The sequence below is a fragment of the Muscardinus avellanarius genome (assembly GCF_963383645.1).
Source record: "Muscardinus avellanarius genome assembly, chromosome: 6".
In the NCBI taxonomy this organism is placed as follows: domain Eukaryota; kingdom Metazoa; phylum Chordata; class Mammalia; order Rodentia; family Gliridae; genus Muscardinus; species Muscardinus avellanarius.
Window position 1 is genome coordinate 12,726,575 of NC_137791.1, and position 23,745 is coordinate 12,750,319.

Below are 23,745 nucleotides of genomic sequence, written 5' to 3' on the forward strand. Positions count from 1 at the left end.
ATATATTATTTGGAAACAGGGTCTCACTGAGTTGCCGAGAGCCTCACTAAGTAGCTGAGGCTGGCTTCGAACCCATGCGATCCTCCTGTCTCAGCCTCCCAAGCGCTGGGATCACAAGCGTGCGCCACCACGCCCAGCTCCCTGTTTCAAAATAATGAATAAAAAAAAGAGGTAGAATGCTCCTGGGTTCAATCCCCAGAACCACAGGGGGAAAAAAAAAAAAAAAAAATTCAAAAGCACAGAATGGGGGAGACTTTTTGTAGTTTTTATTTTTAATGAGGGTATATACGTTTTCAAGCAAAAATATCCTGTTTACTCATGGCTGAAATGTTAACTAAAAAATTAAATTCAGCTATCTTAAATTCTTATATTACTTCCTACCAGTTAAAAAATTACATTTCAGTGACCAAAGTGTCTGTCAACAGATGAATGAATAAAGAAAATGAGGTGCCAGGCATGGTGGGAGACACTTGTAATACCAGTACTTGAAAGGCCGAGACAAGAAGATCGCAGGTTTGCAGCCAGCCTCAGCAACTTCTGAGGCTCTCCATAACTTAGTGAGACCCTGTTTCAAAATAAAGAATAACCGGGCTGGGCGTGGTGGTGCATGCTTGTAATCCCCACTGGGGAGGCTGAGACAGAAGGGTTACAGTTTGTGGACAGCCTTAGCTACTTAGTAAGGTCTTTTGCAACTCAGTAAGAACCTGTTTCAAAATAAATAATAATAAAAAAAAAAAAAAGCTGGGGGGTGTAACTCAAAGGTAGAATGTCCTCCGGTTCCATCCCCGGTGCCATACCAAAAAAAAAAAAAAAAAAAAAAGAATAACTGGTAGTGGAGCCCAGAGGCAGAATACCCCTGGGTCTATCCCTGGCACCACAGAAAAAAGGGGAAGAAAAAAAGAAAATGGGATATATATATATACACACACAATATAGAATTTTACAAAATTACATCATTTGCAGGAAAACTAATGGAAATAGAGAATAGTATGCTAAATGATATCAGCCAGTCTCAGAACGTCAAGTGTCATATGTTTTCTGTCATGTTGTGGAAGCTAGAGAAAATAGGAAACAAAAACCACAAGGGGCTTCAGATCCATGAGGGGACCGTAGAATAAGGAAGGCGGTGGGAGAGGGAGACTGGGAGGGGAACGCAGGGTTTGAGGAAGGGAACAATTCACACGATACTATGTTCACTGCCAATCACACTATCATGCAGAGGGGGGGAGGAGCTGCGAGTGGGGCAGAACAAAGTGGGAAAGAAAATACACCAACTGACACGGTTTATGTATGAATGTATCACTGAATCTCACTATGATGTATAATCACAATACACCAATAAATGCATGTTAAAAATTGTTTCAGGACCGAGTATTAGCTGTAAACCTTTCAAGTAGCTCTGTGGGGAAGAGTGCTTATCCACACACACAACATGCCTGAAGACAATGCCCCTAAGGATGTGGGTCAGATTGCCCTATGGGTGGCAGTAAGTACAAATGCCCGTGTCTCTCTCTCTCTTTTGTGGTACTGGGGATGGAATGCCCCCTGGGGGCATTCTATCTCCAAGCTACACCCCAGCCCTATTTTTATTCTTTATTCTGAAACAGGGTTTCACTGAGTTGCAAAGGGCCTCACTATGTAGCTGAGGCTGTCTGTGAACCACGATCCTCCTGTCTCAGCTTCCTGAAAGCTGGGATTATGAGCGTGCGCCACCACGCCCGGCTGCCTGTCTCTTTATACTCCCCACAGTGTTGTTAAGGCTATAGAATCTTTGGAGTAGGGATCTTGCACAAACATTTTTCTAAAGTGCCCCAAGTAACGATCTATTCCTGAGTAAGAAATACTATCAAAGAGAGTACTGCAATATGCACATACTAGAAATAATTTTCTTACAAATGCAAAAATGTCACCTGACGAAGATTCCAAAATAACGCTACCCAAATTACCTTTTCCTTCTCTGGGTTTCTTCTTGATACCTAACTCAGGAGACCCATTGGAAATTGGTGATTGCTGGGTCTTTGGTTTACGGCCAACTAAAAAAATAAGATATTGAAATCATATACTAAGAATAAGAGAAGCATGATTAGCAAACTTTTTGATAACTGATTATTCATCTAACTACACATTAATATATGAATTAAAGTACTCAATATACACAAAAATTGCTTCTAAAAGCAACATTAAAATCTTATCCAATTTTATTTATGCTGTGGTGCTGGAGATTAAACCCAGGGGCATTCTACACCCCCCCCCAGGTACCCCCAGCAACCCCCTCTTTTAATTCTTTATTTTGAAATAGGGTGTTACTGTTGCAGAGAACTCACTAAGTAGCTGGCTTCAATTTCAGATAAAGCAGTTCAAGCCGGGATGGTGGTGCACATTTGTAATCCCAGTACTTGGGAGGCTGAGACAGGAGGATTGCAGGTTCATGGCCAGCCTAAACTATTTAGTGAAGCCCTCTGAAACTCAAACCCTGTTTCAAAATTTTAAAAAATAGAGCTGTAGGGTATAGTTGAGGTAGAATGCCCGTATATTCAATCCCCAGGATCAAAAACAAACAAAACAGTTCATTGGTAGTAATTTCAATGTATATGGCAGGTTAGACATTACTAATCTATTATTTTACATGGTCAGAGTCTCAATTTGCTAAACTTTTACATTAGCAACAGAAACAAATCCTGGTATTAAGCTTTTGTTTTCTGTTCTATGGGAATTTTAGAAATAGCTCTACCTGGCCGGGCATGCTGGTGCATGCTTATAATACCAGTACTTAGGAGGCTGAGACAGGAGAATTGCAGGTTCATGGCCAGCCTCAAGCTATGTAGTGAGGTCCTTTCCCATTCCGTGAGACCTTGTTTCAAAATAAAGAATAAAAGCCTGGCTTGGTGGCACCTGCTTGTAATACCAGCACTTGGGAGGTTGAGACATGAGGATCACACAGGTTCGAAGCCAGCCTCACCTATTTAGTAAGGCTGTCAACAACTTAGTAGGACCCTGTTTCCAAATAAAGTATAAAATAGGTCTGGGAGTATAGCCCAGAGGTAGAAAAGCCCCTGGGGTTCTACCCCCAGTAACACACACATACACACAAAATAGGGCTGGGGATATAACTCGGAGGTAAAATGTACTTGAGTTTTATCCCCAGTACTGCAAAGATAAATGGAGACAGAGAAATAGCTCTACCTCTCTACCTATTTACTGCAGAGAATATAATCATCTGGGAAGCCCTTTGAGCCCAAATGAGGAAAAGTAAAAAATATTAAATACTCCCTATTGCAGTAAACGAGAACTTAAGCAAAGTATTTAAATTGGACCATGTCAGCCGGGCTTGGTGGCACACACTTGTAATCACAGAGCTTGGGAGGCTAAGACAGAAGGATTGCACAGGTTCGAAGCCAGCCTCAGCTATTAGTGAGACGCTGTTTCCCAATAAAATATAAAATAAAGGTCTGAGAGGATAGGCCGGAGGTAGAAAAGCCCCTGGGTTCCACCCCCAGTACCACAAAATAAATTAATTAATTAAATTGCAATATGTCATCAGCAACTTAGTGAGACCCCATTTCAAAATAAAGTAGGGCTGGGGATATAGCTAAGAGGCAGAAGGCCCGTAGGCGCAATACACAGTGCCCCAAAAAAAGCACCATATCAATTTGTAAATATATTATAAAGATTTAAAAAAAAAAATTCCAAGTGATTATCTCGGGTAATGTCTGTGCCCTTCCCGTTTGAGTATCCCCTTTCTGCTGCAAGGCTCTCTCATACGCACCAGCATCCATGATGAACAAGTGCTATGCTCCTCTAAACTGCTTTGAGACAAGGGCCTACTAAGATGTGCAGAGTGGCCTCAGACTTGGGGTCTCCCTGTCTCAGCCTCCATTAGATGGGAATACATGGGTGTGCCACCATGTCTCACTTAAAAGTCCAATTTTAAGCTGGGTGTGGTGGCACATTCTTATAATCCCAGCATTCGGGAGGCTGAGACCGGAGGATGGCGATTTGCGGCCAGCCTCAGATACTTACTGGGGCCCTCTGCAACTTCATGAGACCCTGTTTCAAAATAAACAATAAAAAATAGAGCAGGGGGTGTAGCTCAGAGGTCAAATGCCCCTGAGTTCTGTCCCAAGGGCGGGCGGGCGGGGGGGGGGGGGTCAATTTTGGGCAAGTATTTCTAGGATTAAATACAAATTCCTTTAAACAGTATAAATATATTGAAGTACAAAATTGGTATCTCAATTTGTAGTTTCTCTGAGGCTAGTTAAGATAATATAAAATTTTTTTTAGTAATATTGGAAATGAAACCCAGAGGCTTTCTACCTCAGAATTACACCCTCAGCCCCATTTTTAATTCTTTAATTTGAAACAGGGTCTCACTAAGTAGCTGAGGCTGCCCAAGAACCTTGATCCTCCTGTCTCAGCCTTCCGAATGCCGAGATTACAAGCATGTGCCACCATGCCAAGCTGATAATATAAATCTTAACCTATAGCATATATTATTTTCTGTGTCCCTGATGGGAAAAAAGATTTGTCTGCCTTGTCAGCGATGTATACTCTCTTACCTTTTTTCTTTTTCATTGGTTCATGGCTATCTGGTGACGTAGGAATAGGAGAGGTGTCCATTGGTTCAGACTCTTCAGTTGACACCTCCACTACAGTTTCTGTAATGACATCTGGCCTCATAGCAGCATGGATAAATTCTGGAGTTGATACACAAGGAGGAACAAACACTTCCACTATAAAAAAAAGTTGAAAAATTAAAATTTCCCACCCCTATTAACATTTTTCATGTAGATAGTTCATATGTTCAGAACGGCTTACTAAGAATTAAAAAAGGATAAAAACTAAATACTAAAGAAATTAATTTGCTGAGTACAAAATGATCTAATGTATGCAAAAAATTAAATGTAAAGAAAATCATCTTAAAAATCATGAGTAGTCAACACTCTGCTCACAGTTGAATGCTGGGATTACGACCATGTGCCACCACACCTGCCACACTTAAAGTCTTAAGCACACTATAGAAAAACTCTGAATTAATTTTAACATTTGAAAAGAAAACAATGGCATAGCAAGTTGTTTTGGGTTTTTGGTTTTTTTTTTGGGTGGTACTGGGGGTGGAAGCCAGAGGCTTTTCTACCTCTGGGCTGTACTCCCAGACCTATTTTATACTTTATTTGGAAACAGGGTCTCACTAAGTTGCCAAGAGCCTCACTAAGTAGCTGAGAGTGGCTTTCAACCTGTGCAATCCTCCTGTCTCAGCCTCCCAAGTGCGGGGATTACAAGCGTGCGCCACCACGCCCGGCAGCATAATAGTTCTTAAATCATTATTTTCTTTTCACATATCCATCATTATTCTTTTTTTCTTTTAATTTTTTTTCCTGCAGTACTAGGGATGGAACCCAGGGGCATTCTACCTCCAAGCAATACCCCCTGCCCTCTTTTTTATTCTTTACTTTGAAACAGGGTCTCACTAAGTTGCAGAGGGCCTAAGTAGCTGAGGCTGGCCGCGAACACAGATCCTCCTGTCTCAAACTCACAAATGCTGGGATTACAAGCGTGCGCCACCACGCCCAGCTCTTATCAGCTTTATATATTTTTTGGGAGGAGTGGGTGGGGGTACTGGGGTTCCTGGAAACCCTTCTACCTCCAGGCTACACTCTCAGACCTATTTTATGCTTTTATTTGAAAACAGGGTCTCTTAAACCAGAGAAGCTGGCTTTGAACCTGCGTGATCCTCCAGTCTCCACCTCCCAAGCATGGGGATTACAAGTATGTGCCACCACGCCACGCTTTAGCCATATTCTTAAGGACTCCAAAAGCCTACAATTTACCAAGCATTAAGGAAGTCGACATACTAGCATAAAAGCTATTTAATAATTTGTGTGCCTATTATGGGCAATTTCTGTATCATTCATTATAAAATTATTATTAGGATTCTGAAACCTTGATAAAGATCAATTATCTGCCAGCTATTCATATGTAGCAGACCTTTCAGGATTCCAACAGTACCCTGGGCATTATAAATGTCTTCATTCCAAAATAAAGTAACATGACCCGCTTAATATAAAAACCAAGAGTTCACATACCAGGACTTCTTGAATCCCTCAGGCAGGTAGGAGATTCCATATGAAGCAAGGCTTCAGCAGCTTCAATGGTCTTATCTGTACAGTGCGCATTACTGCTATGAACCGATGCTTCCACTGGGGGGGAAATAAGTTCTATTCAATTAAAATGAATTAAACGCATTACTAAACCAGAAAATACTACTAAGAAACACATAAGCTGGGAATGGGGCACACGCCTAAAATCCCAGCACCTTAAAGGCTGAGGCATGAGGATCACAGGTTCGAGATCGGCTTCAGCAACCTAGTGAGGCCCTCTGCAACTTAATAAGACCCTATTTCAAAACAAAAAATAAAATTGGGCTGGGGAGGGGGGAATAGTTCAGAGGCAAAATGTCCTTGGGTTCAATCCTCAGTACAAAAAGAGAAAGAGGGCTCGCATAGCTGAGTGTGGTGACTGACACATGCCTATAATACCAATACTTTGAAGACTGAGACATGAGGAAGCCAAGTTCAAAGCCAGCCTACAAGCAACTTAGCAAGGCCCTGTCTCAAAAACAGGGGGTGGAGGGGGGTGTAGTTTAAATGCCCTAGGTTCAAACCTCTGTTACAACAGAAAAAAGAAAAAAAATTTAACTTTTTTTTTTTTTGGTATAACTGGAGATGGAACCCAGGGGCATTCTACCTCCGAGCTACATCACCAGCCCTATTTTTAGTCTTTACTTTGAAACAGGGTCTCACTGAGTTGTAAAGGGCCTCACTAAGTAGCTGAGGCTGGCCTCAAACCACCTCTAAATCCTAGGATTACAAGCATGCACCACCACGCCCGGCTATAGTTTCTAATAAGATTTTTCAGACAGTAGACACACAGGTACTTCTTTTACATATTGAATTAAGGACAACTTCCTGACCTTCCAGAAAATTTGGCAAGCTATCCTAACATTTTATTAATTTCACATAAAATATTAATTCTGACATAAAATACTAAAAATTTTACTTGGTAAAAAGGCTCTGAAACATAGCCAGGTGTGGTGGTGCAACTCAGTGAGACCTATTTTCCTTTGCAACTCAGTGAGACCCTGTTTCAAAATAAAGAATCAAAATTAGGGCTGGGGGTGGGTGCAGCTTAGAGTTAGAATGCCCCTAGGTTCTATCCCCAATACCAAAAAAAAAAGTGAACGAAGAGTAAATGTTTATACAAATTTCATAAAATTGTACTATAAAGTCATGCACTGAAAAAATAAATAAATATATATATATATATATATATATTTTTTTTTTTTTGGTGGTGGTACTGGGGTTCCTGGAAGCCCTTCTACTTCCGGGCTACACTCCCAGACCTATTTTTACATTTTTATTTGGAAACAGGGTCTCCTAAGCCAGCGCGCGCGGCTGGCTTCGAACCTGCGCGATCCTCCTGTCTCTGCCTCCCAAGCGCAGGGATTACAAGCATGCGCCACCACGCTTGGCCATTGAAAATATTTTTTAAAACATTTTTTTTTGCGGCACTGGGGATGGAACCCAGGACATTCTACCTCAGTTGCAGATGGCCTCACTAAGTAGCTGTGGCTGGCCGTGAACTGTGATCCTCCTGTCTCAGCCTCCTCAATGCTGGGATTGCAAGGGTGCACCACCACACCCGGCTCTAGATATGAATCTTTTAAAACCATTTTCAGGAAACTTCATTGGAGGACAGGGGGATCCACTTAAGTCTCAGAGGTCACCCATGCTAGCGCCTGGCCTTAAACACCAGTCACTTGGACAGCATTATCTGAACAATCCGAAGCTTGCTTTACCACCTGTTGCACATCACCCACACTCTCACTAAGGTGCTAGGTCTCTCCAGTTGCTCTTTCCATTTATGGAAACCTGCTCCAAGCTAAATGGTTCCAGGGAGGCAGCCAAACCTCTGAGTAAATCTATCTTTAGGTGACCCTGCTTACTCTTATCTGCAGCTTCACCGAGGCAAAGGATTCAATCAGCTCTTCTAGCTCAACTTTAAGAAACTTAGCGGCAAATATAAAATATATCACTTCTCTAATGTATTTTTCTTTCTGAAGTACTTCCCTCCAACACACTAGTGAATCTTGGAAAGCCAAAATCTCAGATTTTTAAAGTTTAATCTAGGAACCATTCTCTTTAAAGTCTGCTTGGTGTTGCAATTTAGCTGTTGTCTTAGGTACTATTAATAAACCATCCCGGGGTAAACTAATTCCTTATGTAATTGTATTAAGACGCACCCTAAGAATTCTTAGATATTAAAATCAGAACTTCAAATATCAGTAACAGCAATAGAATTTTAAATATCTAACATGTTATGTGTTAACAAAATAAAACATGTCTAACACATTATGTGCCCTATGTTCTTAGATGGTTTGAGGTACATTCTCAAAATCATGATTTTGTGTTGTTTTTTTTCTTTCTTTCATTTTTTGTGGTACTGGGGATTAAACCCAGGGACATTCTACTTCCAAGCTATACACCCAGCCCTGGGTGGGTGGGTGGGTGGGTGGGTGGGTGTGGGTGTGTGTGTGTGTGTGTGTGTGTGTGTGTGTTTACTGGGAATTGAACCCAGAGGCATCCTACCTCAAAGTTATTCCCCCCAGCCTGATTTTATTTCTCATTTAGAAACACGGTCTCACTAGGTTGATGAAAGTCTCTCTATTGCTGAGGCTGTCCTCAAACCTGTGATTCTGTCTCAGTCTCCCAAGTACTGGAATTACAGGCATGCACCACCACACCAGGCCCTAAGCCTATTTTTTATTCTTTATTTGGGAACAGGGTCTCACTAAGTTGCAAAGGGCCTCACTAAGTAATAGCTGAGGCTTATCCTCAAATTGTGATCCTCCTGCCTCAGCCTCCCAAATGCTGGGATTACAAGCGTGCGGCACCACACCCAGCTAAAAATTATTTTTAAAACTTATTTTCTTGCTTATATTACCAATCTCAACATTCCCTTCCCTCCAAAACTCAACATATTATACACCAGAAATGTTATTTTTTATTCAGAGTGAAATCACTATATACAAAATTGGTAAGAAAATTTACTTTCTCACATTTTAATTTAGACTAAAGGCAGGCACGGTGGCACAAATTTGTAGTCTCAGTACTTGGAGGCTGAGACAGAAAGACTACAGGTTCACAGCCTGCCTCAGCTACTTAGTGACACCTTTAGCCATACTATAATAAAAAACAGGGCTGGAAGTGTAGCTTAGAGGCAGAACGTCCCTGGGTTCAATCACCAAAACCGCAAAAATATTAAAAATTTAGAATGAGAATATAAAATATGCACAAATTATCTATGAATTATCACCAGAAAACTAGTATAACTATAATCAACAAATGATTGGTTACCAGAGTTTATCATGTGTCAGGCCCTATGCTGTACACCAGAAATATTAAGTGCAGATAGGTTCTCTGGCTTCAGTCATAGTTCAGAGAGCCTCAAAAAACCTAAGTGGAAGTCAGGCGTGGTGGCACACGCTTATAATCAATCCTAGTGCTTGGGAGGCTAAGACAGGAGGATCGCACAGGTTTGAAGCCAGCCTCAACTACTTAGTGAGACCCTGTTTCCAAATAAAGTATAATATAGGTCTGGGCATGGTGGCGCACGCCTGTAATCCCAGCATTTGGGAGGCCGAGACCGGAGAATCACGGTTCACGGACATCCTCAGCTACTTAGTGAGTCACTCTGTAACTTAAGAGACCCTGTTTCAAAAATAAAGAATAAAAAACAAGGGCAGGGGGTGTAGCTCAGAGATCAAACGCCCCTGGGTTTCACACCCAGACCTGCAAAAAAAAAAAAAAAAGATAGATCTGGGAGTGTAGCCCGGAGGTAGAAAAGCCCCTGAGTTCCATCCCCAGTACCACCAAAAAAAAAAAAAAAAAAAAACCTAAGTGGAGCCAGGTCTGTTGGCATACTTGGGAGTGGCTGAGAGAGGAGCAGCACAGGTTTGGACAGCCTCAGCAAGTAGTGAGACTCTTAGCAAACTAGCAAGACCCTGTTTCACAATCCTGTGTGTGTCACACATACACACAAAACATAAATGGAAGTACAAAATAATGTAAAGTTACTCTGTAGCCAGGCCTGGAGGACACATCTATAATCCCAGTACCTAAGAGGTTGTGAAAGGAGGATGGCAGGTTTGAAGCCAGCCTCAGCAAACATAAAACAGGGCTGGGAGTGTAGCTGGCAAGTAGAAAGCTCCCGGCATTCAATCTCCAGAACCACAAAAAATAAACAAAATAAAATAAATTTACTTTTGTCAACAAACAGCTTGTTAAGTGCTGAGGACAGCACAGACTTCTTTGTTGATATTTACTACTTTTACTGGTCTTTTTCATCAAACTATTCAAATAATGCTAACACAAATTAAAATCTAGGTATGTACTCTCAGATCAATTTATAATAATGTACCATTGGCAGGACCCAAGAGTCCTTTACTCATTCTGTAAAATTAATCTTTATACTTTTGTTGACATTAAGCCAATAAATCATTGTGGGTTTTTTTCCTGTATTGGGGATTGAACCCAGGAGCGCTCTAGTCAGTACCCTCAGCTCTATTTTGAGTGAGGGTCTCACAAAGTTATGCAGGCTGTCCTCAAACAAGCAATCCTACTGTCTCAGCACCCCCAGCTTCTAAGAGTATGTGTCACCAGGCCCAACAAATAATTTTGGATGACAGAAATTTAAGACCTACCTCTTCCATTCAAGTTTCTGCAATCAAGAAAAATTTTTTTGGTGGTACTGGGGTTCCTGGAAGCCCTTCTACCTCCGGGCTATACTCCCAGACTTTTATATATATATATAAATTTTTTTTTTTTTTTAATTTGGGAACAGGGTCTCTTAAGCCAGCGAGGCTGGCTCTGAACCAGCACGATCCCCTTGTCTCCGCCTCCCAAGCTCCGGGATTACAAGCGTGCGCCACCATGCCCGGCCAAACAAAAATTTTTAATGCTATTTTGGTCATACATAAAATTTAAACTAAAGCTACACAATTTTAGAGTATAAACATGAATTTTATATTGTGCAAACAAAGCAAAAGCTGAAAAACAAAATTACTTATCTCTTTCTAGACCTGTATATGAAATTAATGGAAAGCGGAAAATAAGTGAAGCTCTTTAAAAACAGAAGTAATGTTAGCGAGGCTCTTTGCAACTCAGAGAGACCCTGTTTCCAAATAAAGAATAAAAAAGCCGGGCGTGGTGGCGCACGCTTGTAATCCCCGCGCTTGGGAGGCAGAGACAGGAGGATCGTGCAGGTTCGAAGCCAGCCGCGTGCCCTGGCTTGAGACCCTGTTTCCAAATATAAAAAAATGTAAAAATAGGTCTGGGAGTGTAGCCCGGAGGTAGAAGGGCTTCCAGGAACCCCAGTACCACCAAAAACAAAACAAAACAAAACAAATAAAGAATAAAAAAACAGGGCTGGGCCTGGCGTGGTGACACACACTTGTAATCCCCACCTTTGAGAGGCTGAGGCAGAAGGATCCCTCAGATTCAAAGCCAGCCTCAGCTGTTTAGTGAGGCTCTCAGCAACTTAGTGAGACCCTGTTTCCAAATAAAATATAAAACAGGTCTGGGATGATAGCCTGGAGTCGTAGAAATCCCCTGGGTTCCAGCCCTAGTACAGGGAGGAAAAATATATCTATGAAGCTAAAAGTAACCAGATATAATTTTTTTCTAGTAGTTGGTTTTGCTGGTCAATTCTCCTTGAAGAAATAAATGCATGAAATAAATGTCAAAAACTATTTTAATTACAGTGCCAAAAATAAGATTTGCTTACGCCTTCGTTTACTATTGGTAAAAATATTCTTGTTCCATTTCTATCTTTCTAATCAACTGGTGTTTTATGGTAGACTATTCCAGACTCACTCAACAGCTGTTACAAAATACCAAACTTGGTAATTAAGTCTGACAAGAGGCATACCTCTCAGCTCCTCCTAGAGAATGCTGGCAATGGATCTGGTTCATAACAATGTTCTCAAGTAAAAAATGCAATTTAGAAGCAATTTAGCTTGAGAACAATGGAGAAAAAGGAGAAAACATTCACTCAATATAGCAGTGCTCCCTAGAAGCAGCACCATAGACTAATATGCGGTCATCACTTAGCACAGCTTATCCTTAATGCCCCAAGGCTTTAACAGTAACAATGAGGAGCTCAATTATGCAATGAAAAGAGGAAAAGAAGTAAAAGTCTGGGGTATTCTACCTTTACCTTTGTTTTACTTGACCCAGTCAACAAGATATAAAAGGGGGAAAGAACTAAATTAGTTCTTCAACTGATGACACAGGAGGGTCACAGGTTTCAGGAGAGCCTTAGCAAGCAGTGAGGCTCTCATCAACTAGCCATGGGCTATAATCTCAGTACCTAGGAGGCGGAGACAGGAGGATCGCAGGTTCATGGACAGCCTCAGTAACTTGAAGCCCTCAGCAATTTGGTGAGACCTTATTTCAAAATAAAGAATAAAGCGGGTCATGGTGTTGTACGCTTTTAATCCCAGCATTCAGGAGGCTGAGGCAGGAGGATTTCGGTTCACAGACAGCCTCAGCTACTTAGTGAGGCCCTTTGCAACTCAGTGAGACCCTGTTTCAAAATAAAGACTAAAAGTAGGGCTAGGAGTGTAGCTTGAAAGTAGAATGCCCCTGGGTTCCATCCCCAGTACCACACACGAAAAGGATAAAATAAAATAAAAATAGGGCTGGTGGTGTGGCATGCCCCTGGGATGCACCACCAGTACCACAAAATGGAATACCTTTTGTTTTAACCCAGTATATCCAAACTATGGCCATTTCAACATGTAAGCAATACAAAAAAGTTTGAAACTCAGTTTCTTAACCACACCAAGCACTCAGCAGCCACACATGGCTAGTAACTACCATTCTAAACAGTGCCCTGGTAGAATCCAGTTATTCTCAAGCTTCTGTACACGGGAAAATTTTGATAATACAGGTCCTACTTATGGATGTTTATATTTAAAATTGAAACAAAGAAAACTTGGGCTTTCCTACCTCTGGGCTATATTCCCAGACTTATTTTATACTTTATTTGGAAACAGGGTCTCACTAAGTTGCTGAGAGCCTCACTAAGTAGCTGAGGCTGGCTTCAAACCTGTAGGATCTTGTCTCAGTCTCCCAAGCGCTTGGGATTACAAAAGCATATGCCACCACGTCCGGCTAAACTAATAATATTTTAATGAAACCATCAGTGGCTTTGTAAACTTTTGTGATTTTTCTGTTGTTGTTTTTCTTGGTGGTGCTGGAGATTGAATCCAGTGCCTCCTGCATGTTAAGCAGGTGCTCTACCACTGAGCTACATCCCCAGCCTTACAAATCTTTTTAATACCTGATTTAAGCATGCAGATGGATTTATCTAGCTCTTTCATTCCGTTATGTTGGAATATCTTGACACAAACCTCTAGAAAACACCTCTGTATACTTGCTAAAGTGAAAAGGAAAATAATGTTTTACTATTATTATGAAGTTTTAACATCCTTAGATCCTCCCTTGAAAAGGAGCTCTCAGAAGTCCCAGAATCCCCAGATTTGGTTTTTGAGAAGCACCACTGTAATTTGTCATCAGAAGAAATTAACAAATAAAATTCTATACTTATGTCTCTATAAATTTTAACCTCTAAACTTGTTGTGTGGGGGTCTGGGGATGGAACCCAGAAGCATTTGACCTCGGAGCCACATCCCCTGCCCTATTTTTTATTATTTATTTTGAAACAGGGTCTAAATTGGGAAGGGCCTCACTAAGTAGCTGAGGCTGTCTGCAAACCACTATCCTCCGGTTTCAGCCTCCCGAATGCTGGGATTGCAAGAGTGCGTCACCACGCCCAGCTCAAGTTCTAAACTTAACCATTAAGTATATAGATGAAATTATTCCATTCCTGTAAGTAAAATCCTATGTCTACTTATAAGTTTTTTTTTTCTTTTGCGGTACTGGGGATGCAACCCAGAGGCATTCTACCTCTGAGCTACACCTCTATTATCCCTATTTTTCATTCTTTATTTTGAAACAGGGTCTCACTAAGTTGCTAATGGGCTAAGTAGCTGAGGTTGGCTGACAACTTGTGATTCTCCTGTCTCAGCCTCCCAAGTACTGGGATTACAAGTGTGCAACCACCTCACCTGGTTATATATAAGATCTTTGAAAAGCTTTTCATAAGTACTTATTTGCATCTTTTTGAACATTCAAACTATAGATTACATTAGGAATTACTTTAATTAATGTCAAGAATATTTTGCTTGCCCCCCCCCCCAAAATTTGTTTCGAAAATCCTGATTGACATTTTGCACACTCGTGCCCCCAGCCTCCGTCTCTGTGGTCCTGGGAATGGAATCCAGGATCATTCTATCTCTGGGCTAGAAATAGAGTCTAAGTTGTGGAGGGTCTCACTAAGTAGCAGAGGCTGGCCACGAACCTGCGATAATCCTGTCTCAGCTTCCCAAGTACTGGGATTACAAGTATGCACTACCAGCCTGGCTCATGTTACTCTCATTTTTGTAATAATAATAATAATAACAATAATAATAATAATAATAATAATAATAATATTAATGCTGCAATGTATTCTGAAAAGTAGTAATACCTTTTCTTATATGTGTGTATGTGCGTGGTGTGGAGAATTGAACCCAAGGCCTCATGCACACTAGAAAGAGTTCTACCCCTGAATAACATCCTCAGTCCCCAATAAAGCTGGGCGTGGAGGCGCACACTTGTAATCCTAGCACTTGGGAGGCTAAAACGGGAAGATTGCAGTTCACGGACAGCCTCAGCTACTTACTGAGGGCCCTTTGCAACTCAGTGAGACCCTGTTCCGAAATACAGAATAAAAAATAGGGCTGGGGGTATAGCTTAGAGGTAGAATGTACCTGGGTCCCATCTCCAGTACCGAAAAAAAATAAAATAAATCTTTTTAAAGAAAATTAACGTCATTCTTCTATTTTTATTTCAACACAAGCTTCAAGTCTTTTTTATACACTTCTAAATATTTTTTACAATTTGATGGCCTTTCCAAAATGGATACAGGTTGAGCATCCTGTATAATGTAATTAGGCAAATATTCCAAAAATTTCTAAAAACTCTAAAATCCAAATGGTTCTGGTCCCAAGCACTTCAAATAAGGGATACTCAGCCTTTACCATATATTTTAATTTACAGTAAACCCTAAGTGAGATTTTCAATTTCAAATTTCCTAACAATACCAACAAAATACAGATTTAATTAGTCAAAATATTTAGGCTACCTTTCCAGAAAACTCTCCCCCTTCATTTAATAACTAAGGCAAAACTTCTGTTGACCTTATTTCTCATATTAGAACAAAAAGAAAAAAAAGTCAAAAGCCAAAAAATGTATACTTAGAGATAATAAGCAGCCAAAGCAACTTAAACCAAAAATCGTCTAGGAAATCCAACCCTAAACACACAGTAATAGAAGTATTAGGAAAATAATATTTCCTGTATAATCTATACTATAACTGATCTTAAATTACTAAATAGCCTGCATGACAGGTTTAATATATATGCAAAGACTCAAGTTCCAATTTGGTACATATTTATATTCTCGGACTAGCCAAAATAAATTAACCTAATCACAAAACAACCAAAAGAGACACATGGCACATATTTATAAGTGCACCCCCAAGAGAAGCCTTAACTTTTCATTAGGTAAATGAGCCAACTCATAATTTTATAACTTTAAAAACCTTAGAGAACCCTGCCCTCTTACAGAAACGAAGACCTGAAAGAGGTTAAGTTGCCAGTACACACAGCTAGTTTTAGTGATAGCTACAGTCCAGCAATTCCTGACCTCAAGGTCAAGGCTCACTCATACATCATGTCCCAGTGAAAGTTCTAAAGTATGTCACATCTTAACCACAAAAATATTTTACATGTTAGATAGTAATTTACCTAGGCTAATTTACTTCATCTTATTCACACTCCACTGACAGCAGAAACACTGGTAGCTAAACAAAGTACATACACCACAAACACACACACAACTTATGTTCTAAAGGGCTGAAATCTCTGGTGCCTTAATATGTAACGATAGTATCACTAATTTTACACTGGCCATCAACCTATTACTGTAATCACAACACCTAATTTTACATTTTTACAATACACGAATTTTCATTACGCTCAATTAGATTGTAAAATCTTTGTGAAGAATTCTCTTCATAATTGACTTTCCTCAAGGAGATAAAAAGTAGATGTAGCTGGGTGTGGTGGCGCACGCTTGTAATCCCCGCGTTTGGGGGGCTGAGACAGGAGGATCGCGCAGGTTCGAAGCCAGCCTCGCTGGTTTAAGAGACCCTGTTTCCAAAATAAAAAAAATATAGGTCTTGGGAGTATAGCCCAGAGATAGAAGGCCCCTGGGTTCCATCCCCAGCACCACCAAAAAAAAAAAAGTAGATGTGATTGTGTCCATTTTACAAATACAAAATTTGCAAACATTACTCTCCTAATGCAACTGGAAAGTGGCAGCCATAAAAATTTAGAGCCATGAATCTTAATTTTCTGAGCCATCTTTCTTCCCTAACTTTGAAGCTACTGAATAAACCTTGAGTAAATCAGCAAACCTGTCTCATGTTTCCTTCTAAAATAAAGCTGGTAAGGGAGCTTCAGATTACATGAACATGACTGAGGAAATAATCTGAAAACAATTACATGCAAACATATTCTTTATAAATCATGATTTTAAAACTTTCCATACAAAACCTGTATATGCAGTACCAAAGAAATTCAGTATAGCTAAAAAAAAAAAAAACAGCACTTAATTTAAAAAAAAAAAAAAAAAGCCCTTATGTGTGGGGGTGTAGTTCACCAGTGTGGAGGGATTGCTTAGCATTTGAGGAGTGGTCTTGGGTTCAGATTCCCAGCAACACAAAACCAACAGAATAGAGAGCGAGCTTTTTTATTTTCAAACCAAAGACTGTCTATGTAATATCCTCTCCAAAGCAAAGTATCTAGAGGTCACACTCAGTTTGCTGATAATTTCAAAAAGCTCATGGAAAAAAACACCCTCCACTGATAAAATCTTCTTTCTTTTTCAATAATTTTCTAAGTTCTCGGTGGCATGGGCCTATAATACTAGTACTTGGGAGGCTGAGCCACGTGGATGGTTGGTTTGAAGCCACCCTCAGCAGCCTAGTGAGACCCCGTTTCAAAATAAAATAGGGTTTGGGTGTAGCTTAGAGGTCAAACAACCCAATCCCCAGTACCGTATGTCACACACACACACACACACACACACACACACACACACACTCTCTCTCTCTCTCTCTCTCTCTCTCTCTCACACACACACACACGTTAAATTCTGATTGCAGGAGAGTCTAAGATTAATCTCGAACATATGACAACCACTGAAAATAATGTCCCTTGAAATGTACACACTCAACACTCACCAGTATCAGTGATCCACCAATTCTAATTACCAACAGTACCAGTAACACAAAGGTGAAGTTCATACTGATTCATATGGTACTGTTAAAGTGTTGAACATGTTCTCAATGTGCTCTGCTTCTCATTCACCAAAACTTAAAAAGCTTTATGCTGGTCATAAAACAACTGACCAAAATGCGCTTGAATCACTATTTAGCAAACTCAGGTTTTCTCTGAGACTTTTAGAATATGGAGTATTACGTTACAATAGAATAAAAGGCTGTTCACCATCATGGTTATACAATACATATGGTTACTGAATTCCAGATTTTATTGGAACTTAGAGGTACACGGAACACGTGTTCACCATTTTTCCTCAATAGAACCGAATGATAGTGTTTTGTTAACCAAACTAATTTCAAGACCCTGTCTAAAAACGACGGATAGAAAAACTGAAAGATCTTTCACCGCACTACTGTGCGGCGAACGTTTTCCGTCGTCCAACTCCCATGATGGCGATGGGAATCCAGAAAGAACCCGGAGAAAGGAACGTGCACGTTTATACTGTAAGCAAATCCCATTCATGTCCTGCTACATCGATCCCGGGCCCTCACAGGAGGCTAAGTAAAGCTGCTTTTTCGATGTAACTGAAGTCCATGCCCTTCCGCTGCAGCAGTGGCGTTGCACATCCCCCACCCCTACGGCCACTTCCGTGTTTACACTCCTCTTCCCTCCAATTCCATGCGTACATTGTCAGCTTCACTCCCGCCCAATCTTCATTGGCCCAGCGAGGGCCCGTAGTCCCGCCTCCAGAAATCAACGTTCTTATTTGGAGCATCTCGGGGAGCGGATTGGAACCGGAGGCCTGTCAATCCCGCGCGTTCTGTCCTCTCCGAGGCGCTTCCGCTATGGTGGGAGGTTTTGGGGGGAGGGGAGAGGGGCAATTCCGTGCTGAGACTTCCCGGGGCCGGGACTCCCGCCGCCCGCCCCGCTCCTTCACGTTCAGCCACTGTTTACAAAAATAAACGTTGCCCCCGGCCGGGCGCCCGGCGTGCGTGCCCTTCCCGCCGCGCCCTAACACGCAGCCCCGAGGCGGCGGGCGCCCGGCGGCGCGGGCGCCGGACCGTTACTCCGCCGAGCGGGCCCGGCGCGGGGCGAGGCGGCGGCGCCACCGGGCGCGGGTCCGGCGGCGTGGCAGCGCCGCGGGCGCCGAGCCGCCACTTCCTGGTTGGCGGCGGCTCCGGCCGCGCCGCCGCCGGGCGCCCGCCAAGGTGATCACTTCCTGACTCGCCGCCTCCATTGCGCCGCCACTCCCTCCGCCCTCGCCTCGGCGGCCGGGCCGGCACGGCGCCCCGCGCCCCGCCAACGCCGCCGCCGCCGCCGCCGCCGCGCACCCGCCCGCCGCCGCCGCGCACCGCCAGCTCGCGCGCTCACCGGCCCGGATGAGCAGGTCCAGCTGGTTGGTGGGCCCCTCATGCAGCGACGTCGCCATGTTTACCCGGGCTCGGGCTGGCGCTGCGCTCACATCGATCCCGCCGAGGGGCAGGAGGCGGCGCCGCCGGACACGCCGTGCGGCCGACACGCTCACGCACCGCCCGACGCCCGGATCCTTGCGCGCCCACAGGAAGCGGCGCGGCGGCGGCGGCTCCGCTAACGGCAGGGCGGCTCCGCGCCCGATCCTTCCGCCCGCGCCAGACAGGAAGTCCCGCCGCTCGGCCACCTGGCCGCCCACGCCGCGCCCGCAGCCCGCGTCCGCTCACCTGGCGGCGGCGCCCGCGGACGCTGGCGCCCGGGAAATATTCCAAAGCAGCACTTGGAAAGTAGCAACTTCCAACTACTTTCCGAGAGCGACTTCGCCCTTCAGCTGGGAGAAGCGAGAGGACACTGAGCAGGCACTAGGGAAGCGGAAGGAGCCCGCGGCCAGCGGGGCACCGGCCCCTTCATTTCTCTTTGCTTCGCTAGAGAGCCAGCGAGCGAATTTACAGTGGCATGAACTTCAACCACTGGAGACAGTAACCTTATTACAAATAAAGCGCATATTAAATACAATATAAGAGTGAAAGAAATGCCAGTTTGATGACTACGATTTATTGGTGACACAGGAAATCAAACCAGTGATGTGACCACAAACGGGACCTTATTAAAACAGGGAAATGCTTTCCTGGCCTTAAAATTTCTTAACAAAAAATGTTTGAAGTCTGGCATGGTGGCAGGACTTCAAGTTCAAGGTCAGCCTCAACAACCTAGTGGAACCCTGTTTCAAAACAAATAAAATGGGTCCGGAGGTACATACAGCTCAGAAATAAAATGCCTCTGGGTAGGGGGTGTTTCTGTCTCTGTCTGTCTGTCTGTCTGTCTGTCTGTCTGTCTCTCTCTCTCTCTCTCTCTCTCTCTCTCTCTGTGTGTGTGTGTGTGTCACACACACGTTTGCAACAAAATGTTACGCTACAGTTTTCCATAAAATTTACAGAGCTTTCTACAGAGTAAGTGATCAATAAGTATTTGTTGAATAAACACAAAAAGAGATTTGGCACAAATTTAAAATAACAAAGCAACATACATTTTACAATCTGAGCTGGGCGTGGTAGCACACACTTGTAATCCAGCATTTGGGAGGCTGACACCTAGGGCTAGTAGTTCTGACAGCCTCAGCCACTTAGGCCCTCTGCAACTCAGACCCTGTTTCAAAATAATAAAAAAAACAGGGCGGGGGGGGGGCACTTAGCTCAGAGGTCAAATGCCTTTGGTTTCTATCCCCAGACCCACAAAATTAATAATAATAATAATAATAATAATAATAATAGGACTAGGGATGTAGCTCAGAGGTAGAACGCCCCTGGGTTCCATCTCCACTACCACACACACAAAAAAAATTGCAATCTGAATTAACTATGCTTATCACCTAAAGAAAAAGGTTTTTTTTGGTGGTACTGGGGTTCCTGGAAGCCCTTCTACCTCCGGGCTACACTCCCAGACCTATTTTTTACATTTTCATTTTGGAAACAGGGTCTCCTAAACCAGCGCACGCGGCTGGCTTCGAACCTGCGCGATCCTCCTGTTTCTGCCTCCCAAGGGCGGGGATTACAAGCGTGCGCCACCACGCCCGGCAGAAAAAGATTTTCAACAGTAATATTACTATCATATTATTTTATACAAGTTTGCCCAATAGTGAAGTATCAGAATGAATTTACAAAGTCCATGGCTATTTCTTCTAATATTCATTCCACTAGCCCTAGCACCTTCACACACACAAAAAAAAAAAAAGAAAAGAAACATTTCCAAAGTACAACTCCCCATAAAGCAAATAAAGATCTCTTTACTGGATTAAGTAAACTTGCCATGTATGGGACAAAAGAAACTAGAGGACAGATAGCTTCCATTTTTCATTGCTAATCAATCTGAAATAAGGATCATACATTGATACGCAGCATCTTTAAGGGTTACCATGTGGGGCTGTTGATAATAGCTTTAGGCAACCCACCGAAATTGATAACAAACCTGAATTCCCACTTATGTCAGTTGGTATTATTCATGCATTCTGCTTAAAAGAGAAGAGAGTAGAGCCAGGCGTGGTGGCGCTCGCTTGTAATCCCAGTACTTGGGGAAGGCTGAGACAAGAGGATCACAATTCTCGGCCAGCCTCAGCTACCTAGTGTGGCCTTCCATAACTTAGTGAAACCCTGTTTCAAAATAAAAACTAAGCCAGGCGTGGTGGCGCACGCTTGTAATCCCCGCGCTTGGGAGGCTGAGACAGGAGGATCGTGCAGGTTCGAAGCCTCAGCTAGTTTAAGAGACCCTATTTCCAAATAAAATATAAAATAGGTCTGGGAGTGTAGCCCAGAGGTAGAAGGACCCTGGGTTCCATTCCCAGTACCACACACACACACAAAAAAAAAAAACTAAAAAAATAGTGCTGGAGGTGTAGCTTCGAGGTTGCCCCTGAGGTTCCATCCCCAATAACCACCAAGGAGGGGGAAGGGGGGGTAATGTAAACCAAGGATTTATTTTTTGTGGAGGCGACAAGTTAACGTGGCTCAAAAATAAGAATTAGTAGCCAGGCGCGGTGGCTCAGGCTTGTGATCCCAGCATCTGGGAGGTTGAGACCGGAGGATCGTGGTTTGTGGACAGCCTCAGCTACTTGGTGAGGCCCTTTGCAACTCAGTGAGACCCTGTTTAAAAATAAATTAAAAAATAGGGCAGGGAGTAAAGCTTGGAGGTCAAATGCCCCGGGTTCCATCGTCAGACCCGCAAAAAAAAAAAAAAAAATAGGGGCTGGGGATGTGGCTCAAAGGTAGAATGCCCCTGGGTTCCATCCCCACTACGGCAAAAGAGAAAAATTAGTCTTAATGTGTATATACATACATATGTATGTACATACATGTGTGGTTTACTGTCCTTATTACATGTGTGTCCATGCCCACCTTATGTTCTAACCTCCAAGAGAATAGAAACTGTCTGTACCACCCTTGCATAATATTTATTCTATTTATACACACGCATACAGATTCAGGAAGACTGGAATACTCTTGTATGCTTAAAGCTCTTGTAAAAACAAAATTCTTTGGGCTGTAATGCAGTTCTGCCTTGTACCATAACTAGGATTTTGAAAGCTACCCATGCTTTTTAGAGACCACTACTACTAACCTGGAAATAAGAAGTAAGGGTAGGCTGCTGCCAGAATGTGTATCAGTACAAAATCCCAGCAAAGCAATGTGGTACATTTCAACAGTCTACTGTTTTGTTTTGTTTTTTTGTGGGTAGGGATAAAAACCAAGGGCATTCGACCTCCGAGCTACACTCCCTGCCCTATTTTGCATTCTTTATTTTGAAACAGGGTCTAAGTTGCAGAAAGCCTAAGTAGCTGGGGCTGTCCACAAACCGCAATCCTCTGGTCTTAGCCTCCTGAATGCTGGAATCACAAATGTGCGCCGAAGTCCATGCTGGGTGTGATAGCACATGCTTGTCATCCCAGTACTTGGGAGGCTGAGACAGGAAGGTCGCAGGTATGTGGACAGCCTCGGCTACTTAGTGAGGTTCTCCGCAACTTAGTGAGACCCTGTTTCAAAAATTAAGAATAAAAATAAGTCTGGGGGTGCAGCTCAAAAAGGTAGAATGCCCCTGGGTTCAGCCTCCAATACCAAAATTGTAATTTTGGGGTTTTTTTTTTTCAGTACTAGGAATCGAGCCCAGGGCATTCTACCTCCAAGTTACAACCCCAACCCTATTTTTTACTCTTTTATTTTTTTGAAACAAGGTCTTACTAAGTTGCAGAGGGCCTAAGTAGCTGAGACTGGCTTCAAACTAGCGACCCTCCCGTTTCAGCCTCCCAAGTACAAGCATGAACCACCATTTTTGCCCAGCTAGATTTTATTTCTTATTTGGAAACAAGGTTATACTAGGTTGCTGAGACCCTCACTAAATTGCTGGGTCTGGCTTTAAACCTGTAATTCTCCTATTTCAGCATCCCAAGTATTGAAATTACAAATGTGTGACATCATGCCCAGCACGAGCACACACACCCCCCCTTTTCTTTGCAGTACCAGGGATGGAACCCAGGGGCATTCTACCTCTGAGCTAAACCACAGGCTATTCTTTGTTGGGGGGATCCTGGTGATGAAACCCAGGGGCCTTCTACCCCTGGCTACACTCCCAGACCTATTTTATGTTTTATTTGGAAACCGGGTCTCACTAAGTTGCTGAGAGCCTCTTTAAGTAACTGAGGCTGGCTTCGAACCTGTGCGATCCTCTGTCTCAGCCTCCCAAGCACTGGGATTACAAGCATGCGCCAAGACCGGACCCACCCAGGCTATTCTATTGGTTTTTTTGGGGGGTTTTTTTTGTTTTTTTTGTTTTTTTTTTTTTTTTGGTGGTACTGGGGTTCCTGGAAGCCCTTCTACCTCCGGGCTACATTCCCAGACCTATTTTTACATTTTCATTTTTGGAAACAGGGTCTCCTAAGCCAGCCCGCGCAGCTGGCTTCGAACCTGCGCGATCCTCCTGTCTCCGCCTCCCAAGCGCGGGGATTAAAAGCGTGCGCCACCACGCCAGGCGCTGTTTTTTTTTGTTTGTTTGTTTTTTAATGGTCTCACCAAAAGGCTGAGGCTGGTTTCAAACCTGTGATCCTCCTGTCCCAAGTACTGGGATTCTGGGTGTGTGCTGCCACTCCCAGCCTATTATGCTCATAGAGGAGGGATCTGAGGTTACAGGAGGCAGGGTAAAGATCTGAACCAAGCACTGACACCAGAACCTTCAGCCTCCCACATGCTGGGATTACAAACTTGCACCACCACGCCTGGCTT

General features: G+C 42.9%; 1 protein-coding gene across 7 annotated transcripts in view; it reads right to left on the reverse strand.

Moving 5' to 3' along the window:
- ELF2 (E74 like ETS transcription factor 2) overlaps positions 1-23,745 on the reverse strand; it is a gene marked incomplete at both ends in the record, with an annotated part of 61,599 nt that overhangs the window by 5,825 nt on the left and 32,029 nt on the right. Inside the window, 4 exons of one of the 7 annotated variants that reach the window (XM_080696977.1) lie at positions 1,947-2,033; positions 4,557-4,694; positions 6,084-6,197; positions 18,881-18,938. In XM_080696977.1, the coding sequence (XP_080553103.1) occupies positions 1,947-2,033; positions 4,557-4,694; positions 6,084-6,197; positions 18,881-18,938 (397 nt within the window). Of the gene's footprint in view, positions 1-1,946; positions 2,034-4,556; positions 4,731-6,083; positions 6,198-18,880; positions 18,939-23,745 lie in introns of those variants that run through there. The other 6 variants (XM_080696976.1, XM_080696974.1, XM_080696973.1 and 3 more) reach the window with 6 other exon arrangements.